The following is a 24896-nucleotide window of genomic DNA, read 5'->3' as shown; positions in this document are numbered from 1 at the left end:
TAGAATTAGATGTAAAAATAAGGTAACTTGTATGTGTGTGTTTTATTTTATGGTTTCACACAACGAGGTGCAGTTTGGTTTTCTGCAGGCATTGTACAGCAGATTTTCTGGCTCCATAGAAAAATTTGGGCACACTCTCTGTGACAGAATGGACCTCCTATGTCACCCTGTCCGTGCTTGCTGGGGATCGGGTAGGCTTGCCTTGCCACCATACCCTTTCTTTATCCCAACTGTGCCCCTCTAATCGCAGTAAGAAGGGCTTGCTGCTGCCACCACTAGGCTCCTTCAATGGCACCTAGAACCGCTCTCTTCTGGGTAACTGGCGCGGCTAGTGTACCCCCTCGCTGGGCACCTGGGCTGGTACCCCTGACCTCTTCCTTCAGATCTGGGTTGCTGTGGATGGTTCTTCCTGGCCTATTACCCTGGCCAGAGCTGCAGGTAGTGGGCAGAGCATTGGTACTAGATGCTGGGTCCCAACCTCAGAACAGCCAGATAACGGATTATATTGGTGTAATCTGTAGGTCACAGGAATTACAGCAGGTAATTAGGCGTCAAAGCAGGTTCTTGAAGCAGTGATGTTTTATTAGCTCAAGTAGTCCTAATAAGGACAGTTACAGACTAGTTTGTAGCGTTCTCCAGAAGTTACAGATGGAATGATACATTACATGGTAAAACATAGCTCTTTTTATACAGTTTTAGAGACACAAGTTGGCAGGGGGTAGCCCAGCCCCCTGATCTTTGCTGACACCCAAATGTCTGAGATATTACCTCAGATTTTTAACACCTGGAGGTTAATGTATGAAGCTCCGATTTCTGCAAGTCGTCAGAAATCGTCGACTTTGCAGGGGAAATTTAAAGCGGCGATGGCTTGTAAAGGCAAGGATGTGATATATTCTCTTATCTTGAACTTAACAAAATTCACGTTAATCTGTGATCTCCTAAACTTCTTGCTGCTAAGTTTCCTATGTTACTTGCATCCTGCCTTCGATAGATAGTAAACCTAACAGCAAGTCTAATTACCCCTTCCTGTGTCTTCAGGCTAAAGGATGTGTTGGACATTCACACATCAAAAGACATAATTAGCATGGGGGACTTCCTTTTACAAAAAAAATAAGCTTCCTCCAACATGACATATCACCTCATAAATCAATACATGAATATGAAGATAAATACATTTACACTCCCAGCACCCATTCGGCACAGCAACATCAGGTATTAACCCCTTCAATGCTGCAGCAGTCATCTTGCCCATGTGGGAGGCGAGGTGGACCTGGCCACACCCCCAAAATGACACCACTAGATGACCTAAGTTATCTAGGGGTATTTTTAAAATAGTGAACTACAGATACTTTCTTCATTTTACTGGAAACTGGCACAAAAATCAGCACAACAAAGTAAAAATAGCATTTATTTAACTAATTATTTAATTTAGCTTAATTTACTTTTCATACAGAACATTGGAAATTGGAGAAACATATCTCAATGGATATTAAACCATTCATCCTATGTATGGGGATATTTGGCCAGGCATATTACAGGCTCTGGGAACAGAAGTGATTTATAGAAAATCATTGTGATGATATACAGGGATTGTTTTATATATTTTTCTCTGAATAGCAGAAATATCACAAGTCCTTATTGAAAGCCAGGCACCCCAATATATTCATCCATTATACTTTGCAAACGGGATAGATTTGTTCCTTTAACCATTTTTTAAAATTAAAATAGAGATTTTTCCATCGTTGTGTAGAGCTCGGATTCGTTATTCCCAAGAGAGACATTTATAATGGATAACTCATGGCAAAATATTTTTAGAAAGTTTCTCTTATTATAAGAAAAACGTTATTTTGGGGATTTTAACTCCCAAGAGGACAAACAAGCAAAGGAGCAGAGCCGAGGGGAAAATGACATTCTTGGATCAGGGACCTGAATGTGACCTTTTCTGCTTCTCCAACAAGCCTGCAAATTGAAAAATGCCTCGGCCAATATATATTATTGGACACGCACAGACCCCCAAGGCATTTAATCAGGGGTATTTATAAAAAAAAATGTATCTGTCATTTTTACTCAGAAATCTTTGCTGAATTTTATGGTAATAAAAAGTAAAAAATGTGGAATTAAGAAAAATACAGATATTTGTTGACTCTTAATTTTACCTCTGCTTTAAAAAAATGTTTTTCTGATTACATAGGCATTGGTTATGTGGGATAAAGAATAATTTAGAAGGGTGTTGCAGACAGTAAGACACATTTTATGTACTGATACATTGTATCCTTTCTCATCCCTCTCATATTACACAGCACCTTTCCTGTGCTCACTTTTAAACTGTGCAGAGGACTTTGCCAGAATAATGTATATCAGCCAGCCTTGATAAATAGCTTAATTTACACATTTTATCTTCCAAAATGTATACATGATTTGAAGGGATAATATAAGCTCCAATCCGCCCAATCCCCCCACAGAAACACTACTAGTAGAGAAACTCCACTCACTTCTGTGGTCCACCAATCAATGACCTCCACTGAGTATTATTATATTATTATTATTATTATTATTATTATTATTAATATTTATTTATAAGGCGCTACAAGGCATCCGCAGCGCCGTACAGAGACAAACAAAATCACAATACAATGGGAGACAGCACAGTACAGTAAACACAGCAACTCAGTACGCTCAATGCACAGCTAGAGAGGGCGGGGAAAGGGAAGGGAGGATCCGAAAATGACGGGGCCCAAGAAGGGGGGCGCGGAAGACAGGGAGACCCCCAGGGGGGAGGAGGGAGCGAAAGTGGACGTGGGGTGGAGGACCTTTGAGGAGGAGGGCTAAGTAGCTGGAGAGCAGAGTTAGAAGTGGTGGAAACAGGAGGAGAGATGGCCCTGCTCAGAGGAGCGTACAATCTAAGGGGAGGGGTGGACAGACAGAGAGACGGAGGGGAGAGAGGGAGAGTAGGGGGACAGAGGCAGAAGATAAGGTAGGAAGTTAAGTGGGAGACAGAAAGGCTTTAAGAAAAAGGTGGGTTTTTAGGGCCCGTTTGAAGCTGGACAGATTAGGGGAAGTTCTGATGGAGGGAGGGAGCTTGTTCCAGTGGAGGGGGGCAGCGCGGGCGAAGTCTTGGATACGCGCGTGGGAGGAGGTTATAAGGGGGGAAGAGAGGCGACGGTCAGAGGCAGAACGGAGAGGGCGGGATGGAGCATGAATAGAGAGGAGGGTGGAGATGTAGGGCGCAGTGGAGTTGGCGAGGGCCTTGTAGGTGAGTGTGAGGAGCTTAAAGAGGATTCTGAAGGGGAATGGGAGCCAGTGAAGGGCTAGGTAGAGGGGGGAGACAAAAGAGGAGCGGCGAGAGAGGAAAATAAGCCTAGCTGCAGCGTTAAGGACGGATCGAAGGGGATCGAAATGAGAGTGGGGGAGGCCAGTGAGGAGGAGGTTGCAGTAGTCCAGGCGGGAGATGATAAGAGAGTGGATAAGGCATTTGGTGGCATCTTGGGAGAGGAAGGGCCAGATGCGAGCGATGTTGCGCAGCTGGAAGCGGCAGGATTTAGCAAGAGAGAGGATGTGGGGGCCAAAGGAGAGAGAGGAGTCGAGGATGACACCAAGGCAGCGAAGTTGGGGGACAGGTGAGATAGAGGTGTTGTCGACAGTGATGGAGAGGTCAGAGGGGGATGGGGTATGAGAGGGAGGAAAAACTATGAGCTCAGTTTTGGCAAGGTTAAGTTTGAGGAATCGAGAGGACATCCAGGAGGAGATGGCAGAGAGGCAGGCGGACACCCTAGAGAGGAGGGAGGGAGAGAGATCAGGAGAGGAGAGGTATAGTTGAGTGTCGTCAGCGTAAAGGTGGTAGCTGAAGCCGAAGGAGCTGATGAGTTCACCCAGGGAGGAGGTGTATAGAGAGAAGAGTAAGGGTCCCAGAACAGAGACCTGAGGGACCCCAACTGGAAGGGTGGATGGGGGGGAGAGAGACCCAGAGGTGGTGACAGAGAAGGAACGGTGAGTAAGGTAAGAGGTGAACCAGGACAGGACTGGGTCGGAGAGGCCGAAAGACTGGAGGGTGTGAAGGAGGAGGGGGTGGTCAACGGTGTCAAAGGCTGCAGAGAGGTCAAGGAGGATGAGAAGGGAGAAGTGGCCCCTGGCTTTTGCAGAGAGGAGGTCATTGGTGACTTTAGCCAGGGCAGTTTCAGTGGAGTGGAGGGGGCGGAAACCAGACTGGAGAGGATCAAGGAGGGAGTATTCAGAAAGGTAGGAGGTGAGACGGCTGCAGACAAGCCTCTCAAGAATTTTGGAGGCAAAAGGGAGAAGAGATATGGGGCGATAATTCGAGAGAGAAGTGGGGTCGAGATTAGGTTTCTTAAGAATGGGGGATACGAGAGCATGTTTGAAGGAGGAGGGGAAGATGCCAGTGGAGAGGGAGAGATTAAAGAGGTGAGCGAGGTGGGAGCAGGTGGTGGGGGAAAGGGAGCGAAGAAGGTGGGAGGGGATGGGATCCAGGGGGCAGGTAGTGGGGGGGGGGGGGAGGATAAAATGAGAGAGTGGACTTCCTCGCCGGTGGTGGGACGGAAGGAGTGGAGGGGAAGGTGGTTGGGGGGGGAGGACAGAAGAGTGGGAGGGGTGGAAGAAAGAGTGGAGGAGGAAATTTCAAGTCGGATGGCCTCGATTTTAGAGGAGAAGAAGGAGGCGAAATCAGAGGCAGTCAGGGAGGAGGGGGTGGGGGGAGGGGGCCAGGAGAGTGCTGAAGGTGGCAAAGAGGCGGCGGGGGTTAGAGGACTGGGAAGAGATGAGGGATTTAAAGAAAGATTGTTTAGCGAGTGAGAGGGCAGAGCTGTAGGATGAAAGGATGAATTTAAAGTGGAGGAAGTCAGCCAGGGAGCGGGATTTTCTCCAGTGACGTTCGGCGGAACGGGAGCATTTTTGGAGGAAGCGGGTAAATTTGGAGTGCCAGGGTTGGGGTTTGGAGCAGCGGGGGTGGACGGAGTGGGCAGGGGCGACCGCGTCCAGAGCGGAGGTGAGGGTGTGATTGTAGAGGGAGACCGCCTGGTTGGGGCAGGCCTGGGAGGAAAGGGGGAAAGGAGGGTATCGAGAGAGGAGGACAGAGAGGCAGGGTCAAGAGCATCGAGGTTGCGTATGGACAGAGTAGGTTTGGGCAGGGGGGGGGAGCAGGAGAAGAGGAGAGAGAGAAGGAGAGGAGATGGTGGTCGGATAGAGGAAAGGGAGAGATGGAGAAGTCGGAGAGATTACATAGGTAGGAGAAGACAAGATCAAGGGAGTGACCAAGGCAGTGGGTAGAGGAGGAGGTCCATTGGGTGAGACCAAAGGAGGAAGAGAGGGTGAGCAGTTTGCTGGAAGCAGGGTAGGTGGGGTTGTCGATGGGGATATTAAAGTCACCGAGAATGATCGAGGGGAGATCGGAGGAGAGGTAGTGAGGAAGCCAGCTAGCAAAGTTGTCAAGGAAGAGGGAGGTGGGGCCAGGAGGGCGGTAGATGACAGTGACGCGGAGATGGATGGGGTAGAAGAGGCGGATGGAGTGAGCTTCAAAAGAGGAGAAGGAGAGGGAGGGTTCAGGGGGAATGACACGAAAAGTACAGGTGGAGGAGAGGAGGAGGCCAACTCCACCGCCAGGGCGGGCACCAGGCCTGGCGGAGTGGGTGAAGGAGAGGCCACCATAGGAGAGGGCAGCGGGGGAAGTAGTATCAGAATCGGAGAGCCAGGTTTCAGTAACGGCAAGAAGGTTAAAGGAGTTGGATAGAAAGAGGTCGTGGATAGCAGTCAGCTTGTTGCGGACGGATCTGGCATTCCAGAGGGCACAGAAGAAAGGGGGAGAGGAGAGGGGGGAAATGGGGATGAGGTTAGCAAGCTGAGCAGCGCGCGGGGGATGGCGGGGAGGAACGGGAGAGGTAGGGCGGGGGGAGAGTATGGGTATGGAGTGAGAGCGGGGAGGCATAGTAGGGAGAGAGAGTAACAGAACAGTGAGATAGTGGGGACAGTGAAAAACAGGTAAGAACAAAGGCAGGAAGACAATGAAAAGGTGGAAGATAATAACGAATTAGGGCGTGGAGGGCATGGAACAACAGTACAGTGAGATAATAAGGACAATGAAGACAGGTAAGAATGATAGCAGAACAGTAAGATAATAAGGACAGCGGATAACAGGTAAGAATAAGCAGGGAGACAATAGCAAGATGGAGGACAATAACCAATTAGGGCGTGGAAGGCAAAGAATAATAGAAGGAGAGGTAATAAGGACAATGGAAATAGGCAAGAATAATAACAGGTAAAACTAGTTGCTGGTAAATATAAAATCAGGAAAAACAAGATAAAGGCATATAAATAGTAGAATAATAACAGGTAAAAAGTAGAAACTTGTAAATGTACAATCAGGAAAAACAAAATAATGGCATATAAAATAATGTTTTATATGCAGTTGATGCAGTTAAGCCAGGGATTCAGCAGGAGAAGGGTTAACTGACAAGCCGGGTCGGTACACAGTAGATCAGTTGGTGCAGATAAGCCAGGGATTCAGCAGGAGAAGGGTTAATTGACAAGCCGGGCCGGTACACAGTAGATCAGTTGATGCAGATAAGCCAGGGATTCAGCAGGAGAAGGGTTAATTGACAAGCCGGGTCGGTACACAGTAGATCAGTTGGTGCAGATAAGCCAGGGATTCAGCAGAAGAAGGGTTAACTGACAAGCCGGGTCGGTACACAGTAGATCAGTTGATACAGATAAGCCAGAGACTGAGCAGGAGAAGGGTTAATTGACAAGCCGGGTCGGTACACAGTAGATCAATTGGTGCAGATAAGCCAGGGATTCAGCAGAAGAAGGGTTAACTGACAAGCCGGGTCGGTACACAATAGATCAGTTGATGCAGATAAGCCAGGGATTCAGCAGGAGAAGGGTTAATTGACAAGCCGGGTCGGTACACAGTAGATCAGTTAATACAGGTAAGCCAGGGACTCAGCAGGAGAAGGGTTAATTGACAAGCCGGGTTGGTACACAGTAGATCAGTTGATACAGATAAGCCAGGGATTCAGCAGGAGAAGGGTTAACTGAAAAGCCGGGTCGGTACACAGTAGATCAGTTGATGCAGATAAGCCAGGGATTCAGCAGGAGAAGGGTTAACTGACAAGTCGGGTCGGTATACAGTAGATCAGTTGGTGCAGATAAGCCAGGGATTCAGCAGGAGAAGGGTTAATTGACAAGCCGAGTCGGTACACAGTAGATCAGTTGATACAGATAAGCCAGGGACTCAGCAGGAGAAGGGTTAATTGACAAGCCGGGTTGGTACACAGTAGATCAGTTGATGTAGATAAGCCAGGGATTCAGCAGGAGAAGGGTTAACTGACAAGCCGGGTCGGTACACAGTAGATCAGTTGGTGCAGATAAGCCAGGGATTCAGCAGGAGAAGGGTTAACTGAAAAGCCGGGTCGGTACACAGTAGATCAGCCGATGCAGACAAGCCAGGGACCCAGCAGGAGAAGGGCCAACCGACAAGCCGGGTCGGTACACAGTAGATCAGCCGATGCAGACAAACCAGGGACTCAGCAGGAGAAGGGCCAACCGACAAGCCGGGTCGGTACACAGTAGGTCAGTTGATGCAGATAAGCCAGGGATAGATGGCATCGCCCCGTCTCTGGAGCGACGATGACACTCCCCTGTACCCCCACAACAATCTCCCACCGTCTCCACAAGTTTCCAGATGCTCTACAATTGTGGACAGATAATTGTGTGGGAGGAAAGACACAGAGCTGATCTAACGTGCAGCCTTCTCCAACTGCCGCCCGCATGCATATTGTGGGGAATACAGAAATGCTTCATAATGTGATCTGCTCCTGGCAAGAGGGTACGGTGCTTACACCAAGATTTAAGGTGTTTTGTTTTTTTCTATATGTTTAATACTAAACTATATATTGCACACCTCCCATTTAGACATGCAAAATCAGATCAAAATAAGCCCCATCCCCAATCTGCTAAACTCCACCCTGATCCACCCAGAAATGCCCACTTTTACGTTAAACCACACCCACTTCCATGTAAGCCCCACCCCTTTCAATTTCTGTGAACAAGGACAGTCGGGAGTAATGATATTGTATTTTTCTACATTACACCATTTACCGCTAACATGAAACCTTGACATATGAATAAATGAAATATTTCTTTTTACACTATACCCAACACTGAACTATATATATATAATATATACTATACCTAACTACCAGTAGCACTAAATCATACCCTCCAACCGTCCTGATTTGAGGGCTCTGTTCCACCATCCTGATCGGGGCAGTTTTATCCCGGAGGTGGGATATTTGGGGGATATGTCCGCACGGCAATGGAGATGTCTGGAGGAGAGGAGAGCACGGGCAGCCTCGCACTTCAAGACCACTTGGTACGACTCAGGGGGTGTGGTCACGCTACTCACCATGACATGAACACGCCCTCATTGTGAAGTGGCCACGCCCCCTGCCCCAATGCTGGATACACAAATGTTTGGAAGTATTCCAAATTCTAGCACTATTCTATATATATATATATTAGGCTACATCGAAGTACTGATAACGCTAAAATGCACAGAATATCTATTCATACCCAGGGTCTAGATTTGCTAATAATCTTTAGGCACATATTGCTGCAGTGGTGGCTGTGAGCGGTGAGATTGCTGAGGGACCAGTGACTTATTTGGACAATCATTATTACCGATTAAGGGGGTAAAAATAATTTATAATTAAATTATAGGACAGATTTAATTTGTCATTATGTTATATTATTATAAATCTGCGCCTTAATATAATGAAAAAAATTTATTTGCCCCATAAGTTAATTATAAATTAATTTTACTTGCCCCATAATTCATACTTTAATGGTGCCTCCTTGTATTATGACTGGCTGGATACCTCAAACAGAATGCTGCCCATTTTCTGGCGGTATTGAGTTACCCGTCGTGGTTTAGGCGACTTGAAACAGCCGTATAATGACGTCAGTTTGACATTTGGGCCTTGAACCACCCTACAGTAAATGTGACAATTTTACACCCCCTAAAACACTATCTTTAGTAAATCCTGCCCCAGGGCAATCTCCAGCTCACATACAGATAGGGCAGAAACAACTTAATAGATGCTTCTTTCTCCATCAAAGGGGGGAGATATATAAAGTATTGATCTTATCATCAACTGAGGAATGTGAATATTTCACAAATGAAATCATTATTTCCTCTTCATACTAAAGGTGTCTACAGAACAAATTGCAGTCAACAAATGAGGTCATGTTTAATCACATCGGCCTGAAATTGCAGCATGTGTGGGTACAAGCAATTGCCTCCAATCTCTATGCCCTACCACGTTTTCATTGTACGGTGGGGAATGTTTAAATGACTGATGCATAGGCAAACCGTGGGGGGGGGGTTACTAGTGCCTGGAAACCCTCCTCCAAGCCTGGGGCACTGTATAATTGAGGTGGCTGGACCCTGCTCCCGCTTCACACAGCTCTGCTTGAAAAGGGAGATCTGCGTGTACCTAACAGTAGTGCATGCACCACTGCCCATGTATATTATAGGGATAGGAAGAGTTGGAGAGCAGCCAAGCACTGTCTAAAATTATAGCCACGCCCCCATGCATGCTGGCCACGCCCCTGTGATGGTCACTTTGATGACTGCATAGGGTGAAATAGTGAAAAGTGGCAGAGGCGCCACAACAAAATTAGGATACCTAAACACTTTGCCCCGCCCCTTGATTATGTAAATTGCTCCAACAGATCACACCCACCTTCCTATGTCATATTTTACCCCCTCCCGCATCTCCCGGAAGTGAGGTGAGAAAAGTATGGAAAAAATTATTCAGCAATACAGAACTCTGTCTCATTCATTTAGATAAATACAATGTATATTCACAGTAAAGTGGGGTACGGGCCAGCTTGGAAGATATTTCTTTTAGCTTATAGTACACAATTACATTTTTATGGAACCGGGCCTAATGCAAAACAAAATGCTTCTTTAATTGATTTACAGCACACTATCCAGACCTGAAACTACTTTGTGCAGAGTAAATACAGACAAAAGAGCTCACTGCACAGTTCACTCATTCAAATCATCACTTTCGCTTACTTAAGCCCAATACTTTCTCTACTGCGTTTAACAGACAAATGGTTTTCTAAACAGCGCCGGGCACTACCCTGGATTTGTTGACTAGACAAAAAGAAACTTCAGAGAAGATGGATTAGTGTCGAAGAAAATGGAGAAAACAGCATTAGAGGAGAACTTACATTACAATAAGTAAACACTAATTCATTTAACAAGGTTATGTATTCAAGCAAAAATAATAAATGTTAATAAGCATGGTCATTATTTAACATCTTAAAAAGTAATCAAACTTAAAAGGAGATGTCCAGTCATATAAAATATTTGATTGAGTCAGACCATTCTCCTGCTCTACTGTGATCAACACCTTATTTGTCACAAACACTGATTGGCCAACAGATGACCCCTGGCAGAGTAGAGAGAGTCTTAAGCTGGGTACACACTACATGTTTTTCACCTGATTATCATGCCAATGAAAACGATAAACGACCGCTAGTTCCAATATGGCATTAGTGTGTGCGCTCCAACAATCGTGTTTTATCGTTCCAAAGCTCATCGTATCGTTTGATTTGATTTTATAACCGGACTGAAAATTTCTATAAATGATGGAACTATGTCGTTCCAAACCTGCAGTGTGTAAGCACTCACCACCAGCAGTGTCCATAGATCTCAATAGAGTTTACAGAGTCACAATCTTTTCAGCCGATGGTTATGACAGATGAAGAGCACAGATCTGAAGGTAAACCATGTAAAACCTGTATAGTGTGTACACGTGAATCAGCTGCTGATCGGGATTTTCAGTCGTTGGTAAAATCATTCACGATATTGCATACTTGCAGACTCTCCCGGAATATCCGGGAGACTCCCGAAATTCGGGTAGGTCTCCCGGACTCCTGGGAGAGCAGGCAAGTATCCCTCATACCGGAACTTACTTCCCAAAATGACGCGATTTGCGGTGAATCGCGTCCTTTTAGCCCCGTCCTCCGCGACAAAAACATCATTTTGTAGCAGGAGGCGTGGCCAAAATGCAGCGATTCACTGTGCCCCACCCCCTCCCTCCAACCACGCCCCCTGCCCGGGATCTCCAGGAATTCATTTTTTAAAGGTAGGCAAGTATGCGATATCGCATCGGGAGAAATCATCTTCGGTGTGTACCCAACCTTACAATGAAATATTTAACAACCCATATTTTTTGACCGATAACCCTTTACAAAAATGACGCAATGAGAACTGGTTGAAGGATATAATATATATATATATGTATGATGTGTCCTTGTCCTATTTACGGATCTGCCTTCTGTGCCTTGCTAGAAAACATATAAATACACTTTAAATCTTATATTCCATATGCATATTAGTTGGGGCTCACTGACGATTCCTGGACCAGTGAGATGACCTCTGTACAATCAGGAAAGCATCTAGCTCATCCGCTGCTTCATTTTCTCAGGCTGCTTTCAGAGCAAAGTTTATAAAAATCATAATTACTTTTCTCTCCTTCAAGCTAACATTTATATTGCAATGTTATTAAGGTTAAAGGTCTAATTGAACTTTACCTGTTTTGTACATGATTGCAGTTTTGCCGTTTCGGCACCACTGAAGTCGCCCTCCGCTTCTGAAGGAGATCCGAGGCCTGAAAAAAATAAGAAAGATGGATATTCAGAGTTTCTCTGCTTAGACTTAGAAATATAAATATCATATAATATATAATATGGGTACTTATCGCCTATACATAGACATTTTTTGGGGAGAACCAATATTCATGCCGATATTTCCTATCCATTCAGTAAGAATATGAGACACCTGAGCTACATGTCACAATTAGTTTAAAATGTCATTTTAAATTGAACCCATCAACTACACTCAGTTGAGGTAATTTATGAAGTGCACACGAGGAATCGGGTTATCTCGATGCTCTGTCTGGCGCATCAAGAAACAAAATATTCAGTTCCAGAATGAACGGACAACGTAACCCACCTACAGCGATCTCTACATTTAACACAGACACAGTGACAGGGTCCTACCCTCTCTCTGGGCAGACAGTGGTGCGAGTGCACACACACTGTAAGATTGAAAGGCAATTAAAACAAGATCTTCAAACAGAACAAGCAATCAAATGAAACGACGATCAGTAATTTGGAACGACTCTCGTTCATCGTATATAAGTATACACACTAATGCGATATCGGGCTAAACAGTTGTTTTTCAGATGTTTGGCCCAATAATTGGCTGAAAAACCTTTAGTTTGTACCTAGCCCTAACCAGGGCCCTATCTGTGTGGATGTGTGGAGTATGTATGTTCTCTCTGCTTTTGCTGGGATTCCTCCGGGTGCTCTGGTTTCCTCCCACACTCCAAACATATACAAGTAGGTTAGTTGGCTTCTGACTAAATTAACCATAAGTGTGGTTAAGAATTTAGACTTTAAGCTGTGACTCATACCGCTTACATACTGCCGCCCCGCCAATATCCCGGGTTTTTCAAGCCGGGTTTTTGCCGGGGCTCGGAGCGTCCCAGCTCAGAAACACCATTCATACTGCACCTCGGACCCGGGAATTTCCCGGGTTGACCCCATTCATACTGCACAAGTCTGTGCCCTGGCAATTTGTGGGAGTCATCACCAGAGCAGTTTTCATTGGCTGAAAAATGGTGATGTCATTGAAAGGTGACTGTTTTTTTGACGCATAAAGATGATGCAAAAGTGGGTGGTGATTGTTTACTGTTAATACACACTTTTTCAGTGAAATAAAAGCAATTTTCTCCAACAAACTCCGATTCTGCTTCAGCTTGATCTGCACTCCACCATCCACCATTTCTCCTAAACTCCTTCTCGAATCTTCCATGGGCTCCCACCGATGACATCATCCTCCAGAGACAGGTAGACAGCCAATCAGCTTGTTTTCTGTGCAACCCGGGTCCGACCCATTCATAGTGCAGGCAACCCGGGTCCGACCCGGGAATTACCCCTCGATAAATCCCGGGTTGAAGACCCGGGTTTTTAGACCCGGGATTTTTGACTTGTACCATTCATACTGCACCAAGACCCGGGTCGTTTGAGCTCGCCCCGGCAAAAACCCGGGATTTTGGTGCAGTATGAATGGGGTATAATATGGATGGTGAAACCGTCCTTATACAGCACTACATAAAGGTTATTATTATTAATAATAATAATAATAATAATAATAATATCATCAACTACCCAAATGTTGGGAGGTATGCCTTGAAGGATATGTCATAATTTATAAGTTATTATTAGGACAACTTAGCCCCAACATTGAACTGTTAGACCTTCATCATCATCACCATTTATTTATATAGCGCCACTGATTCCTCAGCGCTGTACAGAGAACTCACTCACATCAGTCCCTGCCCCATTGGGGCTTACAGTCTAAATTCCCTAACATACATACACAGACAAACACGCAGACAGACACACACACACACAGACTAGGGTCAATTTGTTTGCAGCCAATTAACCTACCAGTATGTTTTTGGAGTGTGGGAGGAAACCTGAGCACCCGGAGGAAACTCACGCAAACACGGGGAGAACATACAAACTCCACACAGATAAGGCCATGGTCGGGAATTGAACTCATGACCCCAGTGCTGTGAGGCAGAAGTGCTAACCACTTAGTGACCTTCAATGTATATTTTTTGTTCAAAGACCACTAAAACCATACGTGACAACTTTACTTCTCTCCCGTCCTTTAGATCCCAGCAGGGATATCAAGGGACAAGAGAGGGCTTTGTGGCACAGCCATTTGCACTATGTTGGCCCCACCCCCCGTGAAGCAATGCCGGTATTGTGTCAGTGAGGCAGGGTCAAAATGAGCAAATAGCGTCATCACGGCCTCTGTCCAACCCGCTTCACTGGGAAATGGGCAGGATGAGGGAGTATGGCCTGCTCTACGTGTGTCTGGGAGAACTACCCAAAATTCGGGAGTCTCCTGGACATTACGGGAGAGGAGGTATGACTAAACAAATTGTATTTTTTAGATATGTGGCATGAAAGTAAAATACAAGTTCAGTCCTCTGGCATATTTTATCCCCTTTAAAAATGAATAGATTTTAGTATCCACATCTTTTTCCATCACACTCAGTCTGCACATTGTTCGAATGGGATCGGACACAGGACAAAGTGGTTCTAAAGCAAAGTACTGCAAGTACTGCATGCCAACTACGGCTGCTGTGACATCATGTGACTGACGTATGAATCCACAAACGCGCAGTCTGTATACAGCGAGCCCGATTCATCCTCATAAGGCCTTCCAGTCTTCCACTTAACTTCCTACCTGATCTTCTGCCTCTTCCCCTTCATTCCCCTTTCCTTATCCTCCTTCTCTCCCTCCCTCGTGTCTCTCTGTCTGTCTACACCACCCCTTAGATTGTACGCTCCTTTGAGCAGGGTTGAGGAGAGATGCTCCTGTCTTCACCACTTTTAACTCTGCTCTCCAGCTACCTTGCCCTCCTCCTCTAGGACCTTCTTCTCCCCGTTCCCTCCTCTCCACTCTGGGGGTTTCCTTGCCATCCGTGCCCTCCCTCTTGGGCTCCGCCGTATGCGGGACCTTCCCCTCTCCCCTCCCCCGCCCCTCTAGCTGTGCTTTGAGCTCACTGAGTTACTGTGCGTTTTGTTTACTGTATTGTGCTGTCTCACCTTTGTATTGTAATTTTGTTTATCCCTGTACGGCGCTACAGATACCTAGTGGCGCCCTATAAATAAAAATTATTCATAATAATAATAATAAGGTAACTTGCAGTTAAAAAAAAAAGAACATGGAACTTGAGCATAGTTCCTCCCATATTCAAGTTTGTGCGGCTCTCGAGATCCGTTTCTATTTGTATGTAGACACACACAACAGATTACAGGCTACGCATATCCATATGTGCAATGTACATTCAAATCAGAACGCATGACAAAAAAAAAAGTAAAAAAATGGAAAATTAATAAAATGAACAGCACATAATACTATAATCATTAATACAAATGTGCAATAAAAAACAGTTTTATTTTTACATTACATACATAAATTAGGATACTCTTAATGCGTACTGTATACAATGCGTTTTTATAGTCCATCTTATTTGCATATACATGTTCTTTGCTATCGAGTGGCAGCACAGTGGTTAGCACTTCTGCCTCACAGCACTGGGGTCATGAGTTCAATTCCCGACCATGGCCTTATCTGTGTGGAGTTTACATGGTTTTCCTCCGGGTGCTCCGATTTCCTCCCACACTCCAAAAACATACTGGTAGGTTAATTGCCTGCTAACAAAAATGTACGTACGTGTGTGTGTGTGTGTGTGCGTGCGTGCGTGCGTGCGTGCGTTAGGGAATTTAGACTGTAAGCTCCAATGGGGCAGGGACTGATGTGAGTGAGTTTTCTGTACAGCGCTGCAGAATTAATGGCGCTATATAAATAAATAAATGATGATGATGATGATGAAGGGCACACATGTGTCATTTTTAAAACAAAGACTATGCCATAACAGTCATCACTATCAGTTGGCACTTACACTTGCCCAATGCAAATGATAGGACTGATGTGAATGAGTTCTCTGTACAGCGCTGCGGAATCAGTGGCGCTATATATATATAAATGGTGATGATGATGATGATAGGTTAACAAAAAACAAAATACCCAGAGCTTTAATCGTCCGCATCCACATTGAAACGCCCTCTGCACACCCTTACTGTACATTGCCTATGTTCGTCCACCCCTTCTCTCTCCCATTTCGGCCCTCAAGCCATAGGCAGTCGCTTCATTTGCATTCAAACATGAACTGTACGCAATTGCGTTTGTTGGCGAATTCACACAAGATACAGACTGCAAATGGACTTATGTCCGAAGATGAATCGGGCCTTGCGTGTCTGAAAAATTGACGTCTCACAAGCTTTGGCTTATTATCACTGCTGCAGGGTAGAGAAGTATCACCCACCTAAATAATCCCTGCTTTCTCTTACGGATAGAGTAGACAGCAGGTGTGTAGCTCACCAGTTTATGGACTCTCATGTATATTAATGTGGTTTTACTTGCTCTTTTAAACAGCTTAGAACACATTCAAACTTGTACTTTAGTTTTTATTTCAGTTTGAGTCCAATAATAAAGTGGTCTTTCTCTTAATGTTGTGTATTTGTGGTTTACAGAGTAATGTGTTTAGGGATTTGTGCTGATGCTAAGAAAAAGTTTGGTGTTTATCTGACTCCTGGATAATTGGTGGTGATAAATTATTGATAAGCGAGTACTCAGAGCTCAGATCAGATGTCTACAACTTGAGATCACATTCACCGTAACTGTGAGAATTGGCCATGCTGTAATTTCTGAGTGTTAATCCTGACGCTCTGCAATTACTAGGGCACATAGAAATGTGTTCCTAATTAAGTCAATTGATGTCATTTTTTACACTTTAGAAGGGAATGGTGGAAATGAAACTAGATTAATATGTGAAAGGCTGCAGTTAACTGTGAATTCGTTAAATTAGGGTCACACCACACTGACGAAGAAATAAGAAAGTAATGATTAAGAAGACTTAGAGCTAGATTTACTAAGCTGCGGGTTTGAAAAAGTGGGGATGTTGCCTATAGCAACCAATCAGATTCTAGCTTTCATTTAGTTAGTACTTTCTACAAAATGACAGCTAGAATCTGATTGGTTGCTATAGGCAACATCCCCACTTTTTCAAACCCGCAGCTTAGTAAATCTAGGCCTTAGTGCTACAGAGTGGTACGCGCTAATCGCCAGTTTTACCTCCACCAGTTCAGCTATAGATTACATTATGAAAGAGATTATTTTAAAAAGGAGATGAAACATAAATCAGATTAAGCAGTCTATTTATCAAGACCCCTGTATTATGAAGATTTTATATCGCTGTGAGAAAATCTCCAAATCTCCACTGTGAAATTTATTTTAAAAAAGTCACAGTGGCAGCCGAGCAATGTTTAGCTCCCTGGTGACAATGACGGCAGTGGTAAGAGGCCAGTGTGGTGCCAATCTGTGCCAGCTTGCCCACCGGTACTATAAGACCAGACATTGGCAACCAGTTCCAGATTCACTACTAAAAATATTAAAGCTTAAAAAAAAAAATTAGAAAAAACCCAAACAAACCTTTATCTAGAAAAAAGGAAAATGCGTTATTTAAATTTTAAAGCATTCATTTCCCTGCGGGCAGCCTCTGCTGTCGCTGATGGTGGGAGCAATCAGAGGTCAGCAATGGTAGTTGTACAGGGGCTTTGATAAGTAGGGAGAAGCCATAAATCTAATGAAAACTCTAGCTTTTGTCGGATTTAGGGCTCATCTCCCTTTGATAAATAGATCCCTAGATCATTTACAAACCGCAAATCTTGCACAGAATAGTACATATAAGCGCAGTTACACATACAAATGGGGACAACTAAATTGAGCACGGACATGATCCAACAGCATATCTGACGTGTCCTATCATCAGGGCCATCTTAACAACATTATGGGCCCCCGGGCAAAGCAGTGCACCGGGGCCCCTACATATACATATATATATATATATATATATATATATATATATATATATATATATATAGAGATACAGATATATAGAGATAGAGATAGATGTACTTGCTCAGTGACCCTTGAGGGTTTTTTTGCAGGTTTTTTCTTTTGCAGGATTATTTATTCTAATTAAGAGCCCTGCCTATGGGGCCCCCTTGCCCGTGGGGCCCCCGGGCACCTGCCCATCGTGCCCAATGGAAAAGATGGCCCTGCCTATCATTGTGTTTGTAAGCTGGGACTCCACAGTGCATGTATTGTACAGGTGACAACAATCCCACTAGCTGCACCCTAACATCACATGTGGACATCATTTATTAAGAAATTTCCATTCTCCTGCCAGTATACTGCTTGCTTGAGTTATATGACTCCTGAAAGTAATGGGACATAAGCTGTCTTTATTTCAAGTGACAAATATTGTCCTTTCCTTCTCTTGACTTCATGGTTTATATCCTCATATCTATATGAATCAGGCCCAACGTTTTTCTTTTAGCTTTTTTTGGAGTTGAAATAAAAACAGTTTAAAAGCTATCTCCACCTTTTAATGGAACTTTGAATAATTAAATATGCCCCCACAAACAGCCCCCCTTCCAACATCCCCCTTCCTTAATACCTGAAGCAGAGAGCTGGCTCGCTCAAAATCCTAATAGTTTTCACACTGCAATATGCTGGCCAACTTTTTATACCCTCCTCTTTGGGAGATATTGCTCACTTCGCAAGAAGATCGGGCATAATTCGAGTGGGTGGCCTAATTTTCTGGGTATTTGGGAGTCTCCTGGACACTCCGGGAGAGGAGACAAGTATGTACTGCACACTATCTTCAATAGGGCTCAGTAGAACAGCTTCCAGACAGGTCTATTGTAGAGCCGGACAGTTATAATGTAGAGCCGGACAGCTGTAGTGCAGAGTCGAACAGCTGTAGTGCAAGGCCAGACAGCTGTAGTGTAGAGTCAGGCAGTTGTAATGTAGAGCCGGACAGCTGTAGTGCAGAGCCGGACAGCTGTAGTGCAGAGCCGGACAGCTGTAGTGCAGAGCCGGACAGCTGTAGTGCAGAGCCGGGCAGTTGTAATGTAGAGCCGGAACGCTGTATTCTAGAGCCAGACAGTTATATTATTTACTCTCTTGCCATTCCATGCTACACTCAGCGCACTGGTTTATACTTTTCACTGTAGTACATATGCTATGTATATTTCATGGCTGCTGCAGAACGTCTCAGATTCGGGATCAGAACCTGCTGTATGATTGAGTGACAGCCGTTTATGGGACAATTTGCTCTTAGACACCTATGTGGAGGATAAACGTAGGCTATAGAGCTATTCGATAGGAGAATGCAGACATGTTCCTAAGTGCAGCAGCTGCTTAGGATTGATTAAGATGACAAATTGAAGATTAAATATACCTGTCCATGTGTATTTTATAATATACTCGAAATTCTGCTGCAGGCCCCTTTCTCCTGAAGCATACAATCTGTGTAAGACCACGATCAATACAAACACCAGAAAATAAATCTCAGTCCCTGGGGAACTCAATAATACAGTGATTTTCTTAGCTAGCAGTCAGTAAAATGCATCATCTGCACATTCAAAATACAACCCCCTCGTCCAGCTCCATAAATTCCAGAAACTGGTGGGGTCGCAGCGGCATCATTATCTGTGTCAGACAGAATGCCTGGCTCATTTACACCAACCAAGGAGACAAAGCTGGTGCTTTTCAGCCAGGTCACCAGAGGATTCAATAACCACGACACAAGAGAGGCCGCACTTTGTAGCTTCACAATAACACTGTATTAGGCACTAGTTATTACCAGAGCCGATGCTTGGATACTAGGCACCTCTATACCCCCTCACTGGCAGGGAACGTGTGGCAGGGAAATTGCGGCAGAGAAACTGTAATCTCCAACGGGTGCAAAGACTGATGTGCCTAAAATTCTATGATTGTACAATGCCACGTTATATGTTGGCTCTATATCAAGAAAGAGCTATAATAATAAAGATCAAAACATGTTGTAACAGTGTTTGTCCTGACAAATATTGTGTTGTACTCAATTAAATATGGAAGACTCCTGTAGCCATGGGATACAAGGCAAATCTAGCACTATATACTAATATTAATGGCAAAGGAGGAGATAATTCTGAAGAGAACAGGGTTTATAAATCATCAAAGGTCTTATGAAAGTCATGCAGACCCTGGGAACTATAAAACATTACTCCTCCGCAGACACAAAGCTCTATCCCTGCATATCCACCTCACAATGCCGATACATTAGTCATTTCCTAGAGCTCACAAATTACTCAGAAATTAGCAGTTTCTGCTCAGAAGTATAATGAGGGCCACACGAATGTCTTCGGAGGAACGGACGTGGGATTTCATCCATAAGAAATAATCCCTATAACCTCTTCAGGAACAATACACACTGCCATATATCCTAGTTTAGTCATATGGCTGGTAATACCAAGTCTTTGTTGCACTTAATCTCTGACGTCAGCCTTATTGCACATTCTTGGTCGTCTATGCTTTAACAATATTAAATCTATAATACTTTTTTAAGAGCAGTTTGCCAGAAGGAAGGACAAACTTTTCTGCTTGCCACACTTTTTGGTCTTATATGTATGCAAAAGTAAGCTCTGCCCATTTCTAAAATATTGTAATTTTGACATTTTTTTTCTACCAAGCATTACAGTTACTAGCTGAAGTACCCGGCGTTGCCCGGGTTTAAATCTTCACGTTAATAAGTTATCAAGAAGTTGGATGTAACTGTTAACATTTTAAAAATAATTAGCAGCTAAGATGTCATCCAAATCCATCCAGTCGAAGGCTCAGAACAGGATCCCCGGGTCCAAGTTCTGCCCAGCGTACACCAACAGGAGGTCTGACCAAAACCTCAACCCCTCTAGTATGTCTTCTGGGATCCAATGTTACCACTTTCGTCCAAATACATCCAATGGAAGACTCAGAACAGGCTCCCCGGGAATGATGTCTTCAATATTTGTCGCTCTGTCGCGTTGTAGCTATGTGGTCTAATAGCTTACTTTTTCAATACTAAATAACTATGTAAAATTTGGTAGCTTTACCTTAAGAGCTGTAGAAAATATTCGCCAACAAACAAAGAAACAAATAAACAAATTAATTTATTTGATATATATATATGGACAGAACGGTGGCTTAGTGGCTAGCACTTCTGCCTTACAGCGCTGGGGTCATATGTTCAATTCCCGACCATGGCCTTATCTATGTGGAGATTGTATGTTCTCCCCCGTGTTTGCGTGGGTTTCCTCCCACACCCCAAAAAACATAATAGTAGGTTAATTGACTGCTATCAAATTGGCCCTAGTCTGTGTGTGTGTGTGTGTTAGGGGATTTAGATTGTAAGCTCCAATGGTGCAGGGACTGAAGTGAATGGGTTCTCAGTACAGCGCTGGGGAATATAAATAAATAGATGATGATGATATATAGATTAAAGGCTTTTGCCACACTCCCGGTTTAAAGCCTGACAGTGATTAGGTTGTGGGAGATCTGGAATTATAAGGACATCTTGCGGGAAAGATATCACGTGATTTATTAGCTGCGGCTTACGTCCAATCACATGCCAGCTATCCTGACAAGCCACGCCCTCGGTTACTCTCAAACACTGTACACGGCTTGCTGCCGTTGTGCCCACATTTGATGGATCATCGTCATATTATTTGCGGGGTCTTAGTAACAACTCAGTTCTTGCGGTCACGGGATTACAGCACTTACGTTGTACAGCTCTTTATTAACCCGCTTAGCGTCCACAGGGATTCACTTACCTTCGGCATAGTGACCACTAAATGACCCGTTGTCTGAGATCGCTGAGCACCGCTACTGTCTGGCTTCACCTCCTCGGGGAGTACCAGCTGAAATGGCTAAAAGATAAATAGAAGTAAAACTAATGAGAAAAAGATACAAAACAAATATAAATGTCCCATCTGCCATTCATACTGTGAGTATATGGTTTATATCATGAAATCACATTCTGACCTTGTGCTAGAAAGTCATTATCTGGCCTTATATCAACAAGTCGCCATTGAATGCTCTCCCCATGTATGATGTTGGTCTCAGGCTGTTTTTTACCAACAGAAAACTATAACACTAAGGGATAGATTTACTAAAGCTTCTAAAAAGGAGAAGTGGAGGTGTTGCCCATAGCAACCAATCAGACGCTAGCTATAATTTTCTAGAACAGTGATGGGCACCATTAAGAAGATAGAGAGTAGTAGTAGTAGTAGTAGTAGTAGTATGGGCAGCACAGTGGCCTAGTGGTTAGCACTTCTGCCTCACAGCACTGGGGTCATGAGTTCAATTCCTGACCATGGCCTTCTCTGTGTGGAGTTTGTATGTTCTCCCCGTGTTCGCGTGGGTTTCCTCCCACACTCCAAAAACATACTGATAGGTTAATTGGCTGCTATTAAACTGACCCTAGTCTGTCTGTGTGTGTGTGTATGTTAGGGAATTTAGACTGTAAGCTCCAATGGGGCAGGGACTGATGTGAGTGAGTTTTCTGTACAGCGCTGCGGAATCAGTGGCGCTATATAAATAAATGGTGATGATGATGATGATGATGAGGGAGAGCTGCTGGAGCCGATTACATTTATTTACGTCATGACATTTAATGGGACACAGGACATGTCGTGGGGTCCATATTTGAAGTGTCACAATTCTCCATTTTGTATTGTTTAATACAAAGATTTATTTGCACATAAAGGTCCTGATTCATCTTAGGACTGATTCACCTTCGGTAAGCCCTGTTGCATGCCGTATCTTGCATGAAACTGCTATCCGCATGCTGAAAGATGGATTTTACGTCATTGAACGCAATTGCATACAATTCATGTTCAAATGAAAATGATACTTCCAACTGCTTATGACCTGATTGGCAGAACGGGGCGGGAAGGGGAGGATGCACGTAAGCAGTGTGCAGTACGGGCGCGCAGGAGTCCAGCAGAGTATTTTTTAGCCGTATCACTTGCACCACCTTACAGGGCAGATGTCAGTGCCGACTGATAGTGATGACTATACGTATACGGGCCACAACATGTGTTTGGAAGTAAGAGAAACTACAAAGATGCATTGTATGTACAGTACACGTTAAGAACATTCTGATTTATGTATTTCATTTTAAAAAATATATATATTTTTTGAACATATATTATTATTAATCAATATAGTGCTAATAGTCGTAATTAATTGACTTTATTTTTTTGGTGCATTCGGATGGGACTTGATATTGCACATATATATGTGTGTATCCTGCAGTTTGTTCTGTCTGTCTGTATACAGCAAATACCGTACAGCCAGAGCGTAATTATATCCAGATTCAAATGAATCCGCTTGTTACGTCCAATTATTAAAAACACAAGTTGCGTTCCCATTGCATTCGAAACTGAATCAATCCTAAAATGCGTGCCCTATATAACATGCACCTTGACCGATCAGAAGGTTTCCCACGGAAAGATGTGATGATTACAGATTACCGCTACCTCTGAATTGGTGTTAACATTTGGGCATTTTAATGGCTATAAGTCCCTGCCTAGTCACAATATACTGGAAGCATTGCAGACATGGCTTGCTTCAATTTAATGTTCTGCAAAATTAAGTGCTGTTTTTACAGACATAGAAGCAATGTCAGAAGAGTAATTCTAAATGTATAATCTGAGAATTCCTATAGTAGTTATACATATTTACCTTTTACAAACAATTATGGAAACTGTGTAATAAAACAGCGCTGTAACCCCTATCTACCAATCAGATTCTAAGGGGTAGATTCAATTCCCCGTTACTACGGTAATAAGTTGCGTATTATTACGAAGGTAATTTCTCCGCTGATTTTTGAAGTGTACAATTGGCTGCTATGGGTTATGGAACCATTATCATATACAATTCATATACGTCCCTGACAGTCTTTACATCACGTCAGGACATGCTACGAAGGCAGTTCACAGTAAATGGCTGTTCTGAAGGGGAAGCTGACAACATTTCAGTGTGTATAGACGCTGATTGATTAAACGAGTAGCAGGAAGCGTCAGATACCAAATAATTCTACGACTCAACTCCTAAGGGAGCTGTATGAACACAGACGTCAGCAGCGGATTATCCAAGCTTGCAGAACAAACATATTTCACGTTTCCCCAATTACACCCAGGACCCCAGATGATTTATTATTTCTATTCAGATGCCATGAACACCCACGGTCACAGAAGTGACTTGTGATTTAAAGAAAAGTAAACTATCACAAAGAAGCAAAGATTCATTTTATCCTGACTATCCACTGGAAGCTCTCTTTAAATGTAGAAGGAATATTCTCCTACTGTAGAAAAGCCATGTACCCCTAAAGCTGCCTGCAGATGTGACGATCTGTTCATATGATGTGGGTACATCTTAGTAACTTGGGGCCTGATTCATTAAGGATCTTAACTTGAGAAACTTCTTATTTCAGTCTCCTGGACAAAACCATGTTACAATGCAAGGGGTGCAAATTAGTATTCTGTTTTGCACATAAATTAAATACTGACTGTTTTTCATGTAGCACACAAATACTTGATAGCTTATTTGTACACTGAAATTTAAAGTTGATATTTGTGTGTTACATGAAAAAACAGTCAGTATTTAACTTATGTGCAAAACAGAACACTAATTTGCACCCCTTGCATTGTAACATGGTTTTGTCCAGGAGACTGAAATAAGAAGTTTCTCAAGTTAAGATCCTTAATGAATCAGGCCCTAGCTCCTTGATAAGAAGTGCGTAATTGTCAAAATGTGCTAAACTATAAGATGATGTATTGTTCTACGTCCAAGCATTATGCCATGAGACAATACACTTGTAACCATATCCCTATATTAACGATATAATATGTGATTCTTACAGAAAACTTATCGAGACGGGTAAGGTATCTCCTTGCGATCGCTTGACTACAATATATAAATGTTATGCTAAAATCCATTCGCCTCCGGTGTCAAGATTCTTTGACCACAAACAGTAGAAAAAACACAATTCCCAGCACAAAGCAAATGATAAAAAAAAACTGATATAGGTCAAATAGCTGCTAAGCAGAATACAATCAGTTGTTTCTCCTTGGGGATATCAATGGTTAGAACTATATTTGAACTCTCCAACTCACACACCCACAGTGCATAGACTTTGTCTGGCCTGATGAACTGAGAGCCTGAGATGTTGCCAGATCTGTGCTGACTGCCAAGATGTTGCGGAGACCTGGGGGTAAATGTATCAAGCTGAGAGTTTTCTGGCGAGCTTGAAAAGTGGAGATGTTGCCTATAGCAACCAATTAAATTCACTGAGGAG

At 43.7% G+C, this 24896-nt stretch overlaps 1 protein-coding gene across 2 annotated transcripts in view; it reads right to left on the bottom strand.

The window, feature by feature from the left end:
• DNAAF11 (dynein axonemal assembly factor 11) overlaps positions 1–24896 on the bottom strand; it is a 61152-nt gene that overhangs the window by 6367 nt on the left and 29889 nt on the right. For both annotated transcript variants that reach the window (XM_075211694.1, XM_075211696.1), the window contains exons 10-11: positions 21367–21462; positions 11617–11693 (exon numbers count right to left, since the gene is read on the bottom strand). In XM_075211694.1, coding sequence (XP_075067795.1) covers positions 11617–11693; positions 21367–21462 — 173 coding nt within the window. The remainder of the gene's footprint in view (positions 1–11616; positions 11694–21366; positions 21463–24896) is intronic.

This window comes from Mixophyes fleayi, chromosome 5 (assembly GCF_038048845.1).
Source record: "Mixophyes fleayi isolate aMixFle1 chromosome 5, aMixFle1.hap1, whole genome shotgun sequence".
NCBI classification, from domain to species: domain Eukaryota; kingdom Metazoa; phylum Chordata; class Amphibia; order Anura; family Limnodynastidae; genus Mixophyes; species Mixophyes fleayi.
Note: the sequence above shows the minus strand (reverse complement) of the source record. Positions and strands in the feature narration are given on the sequence as shown.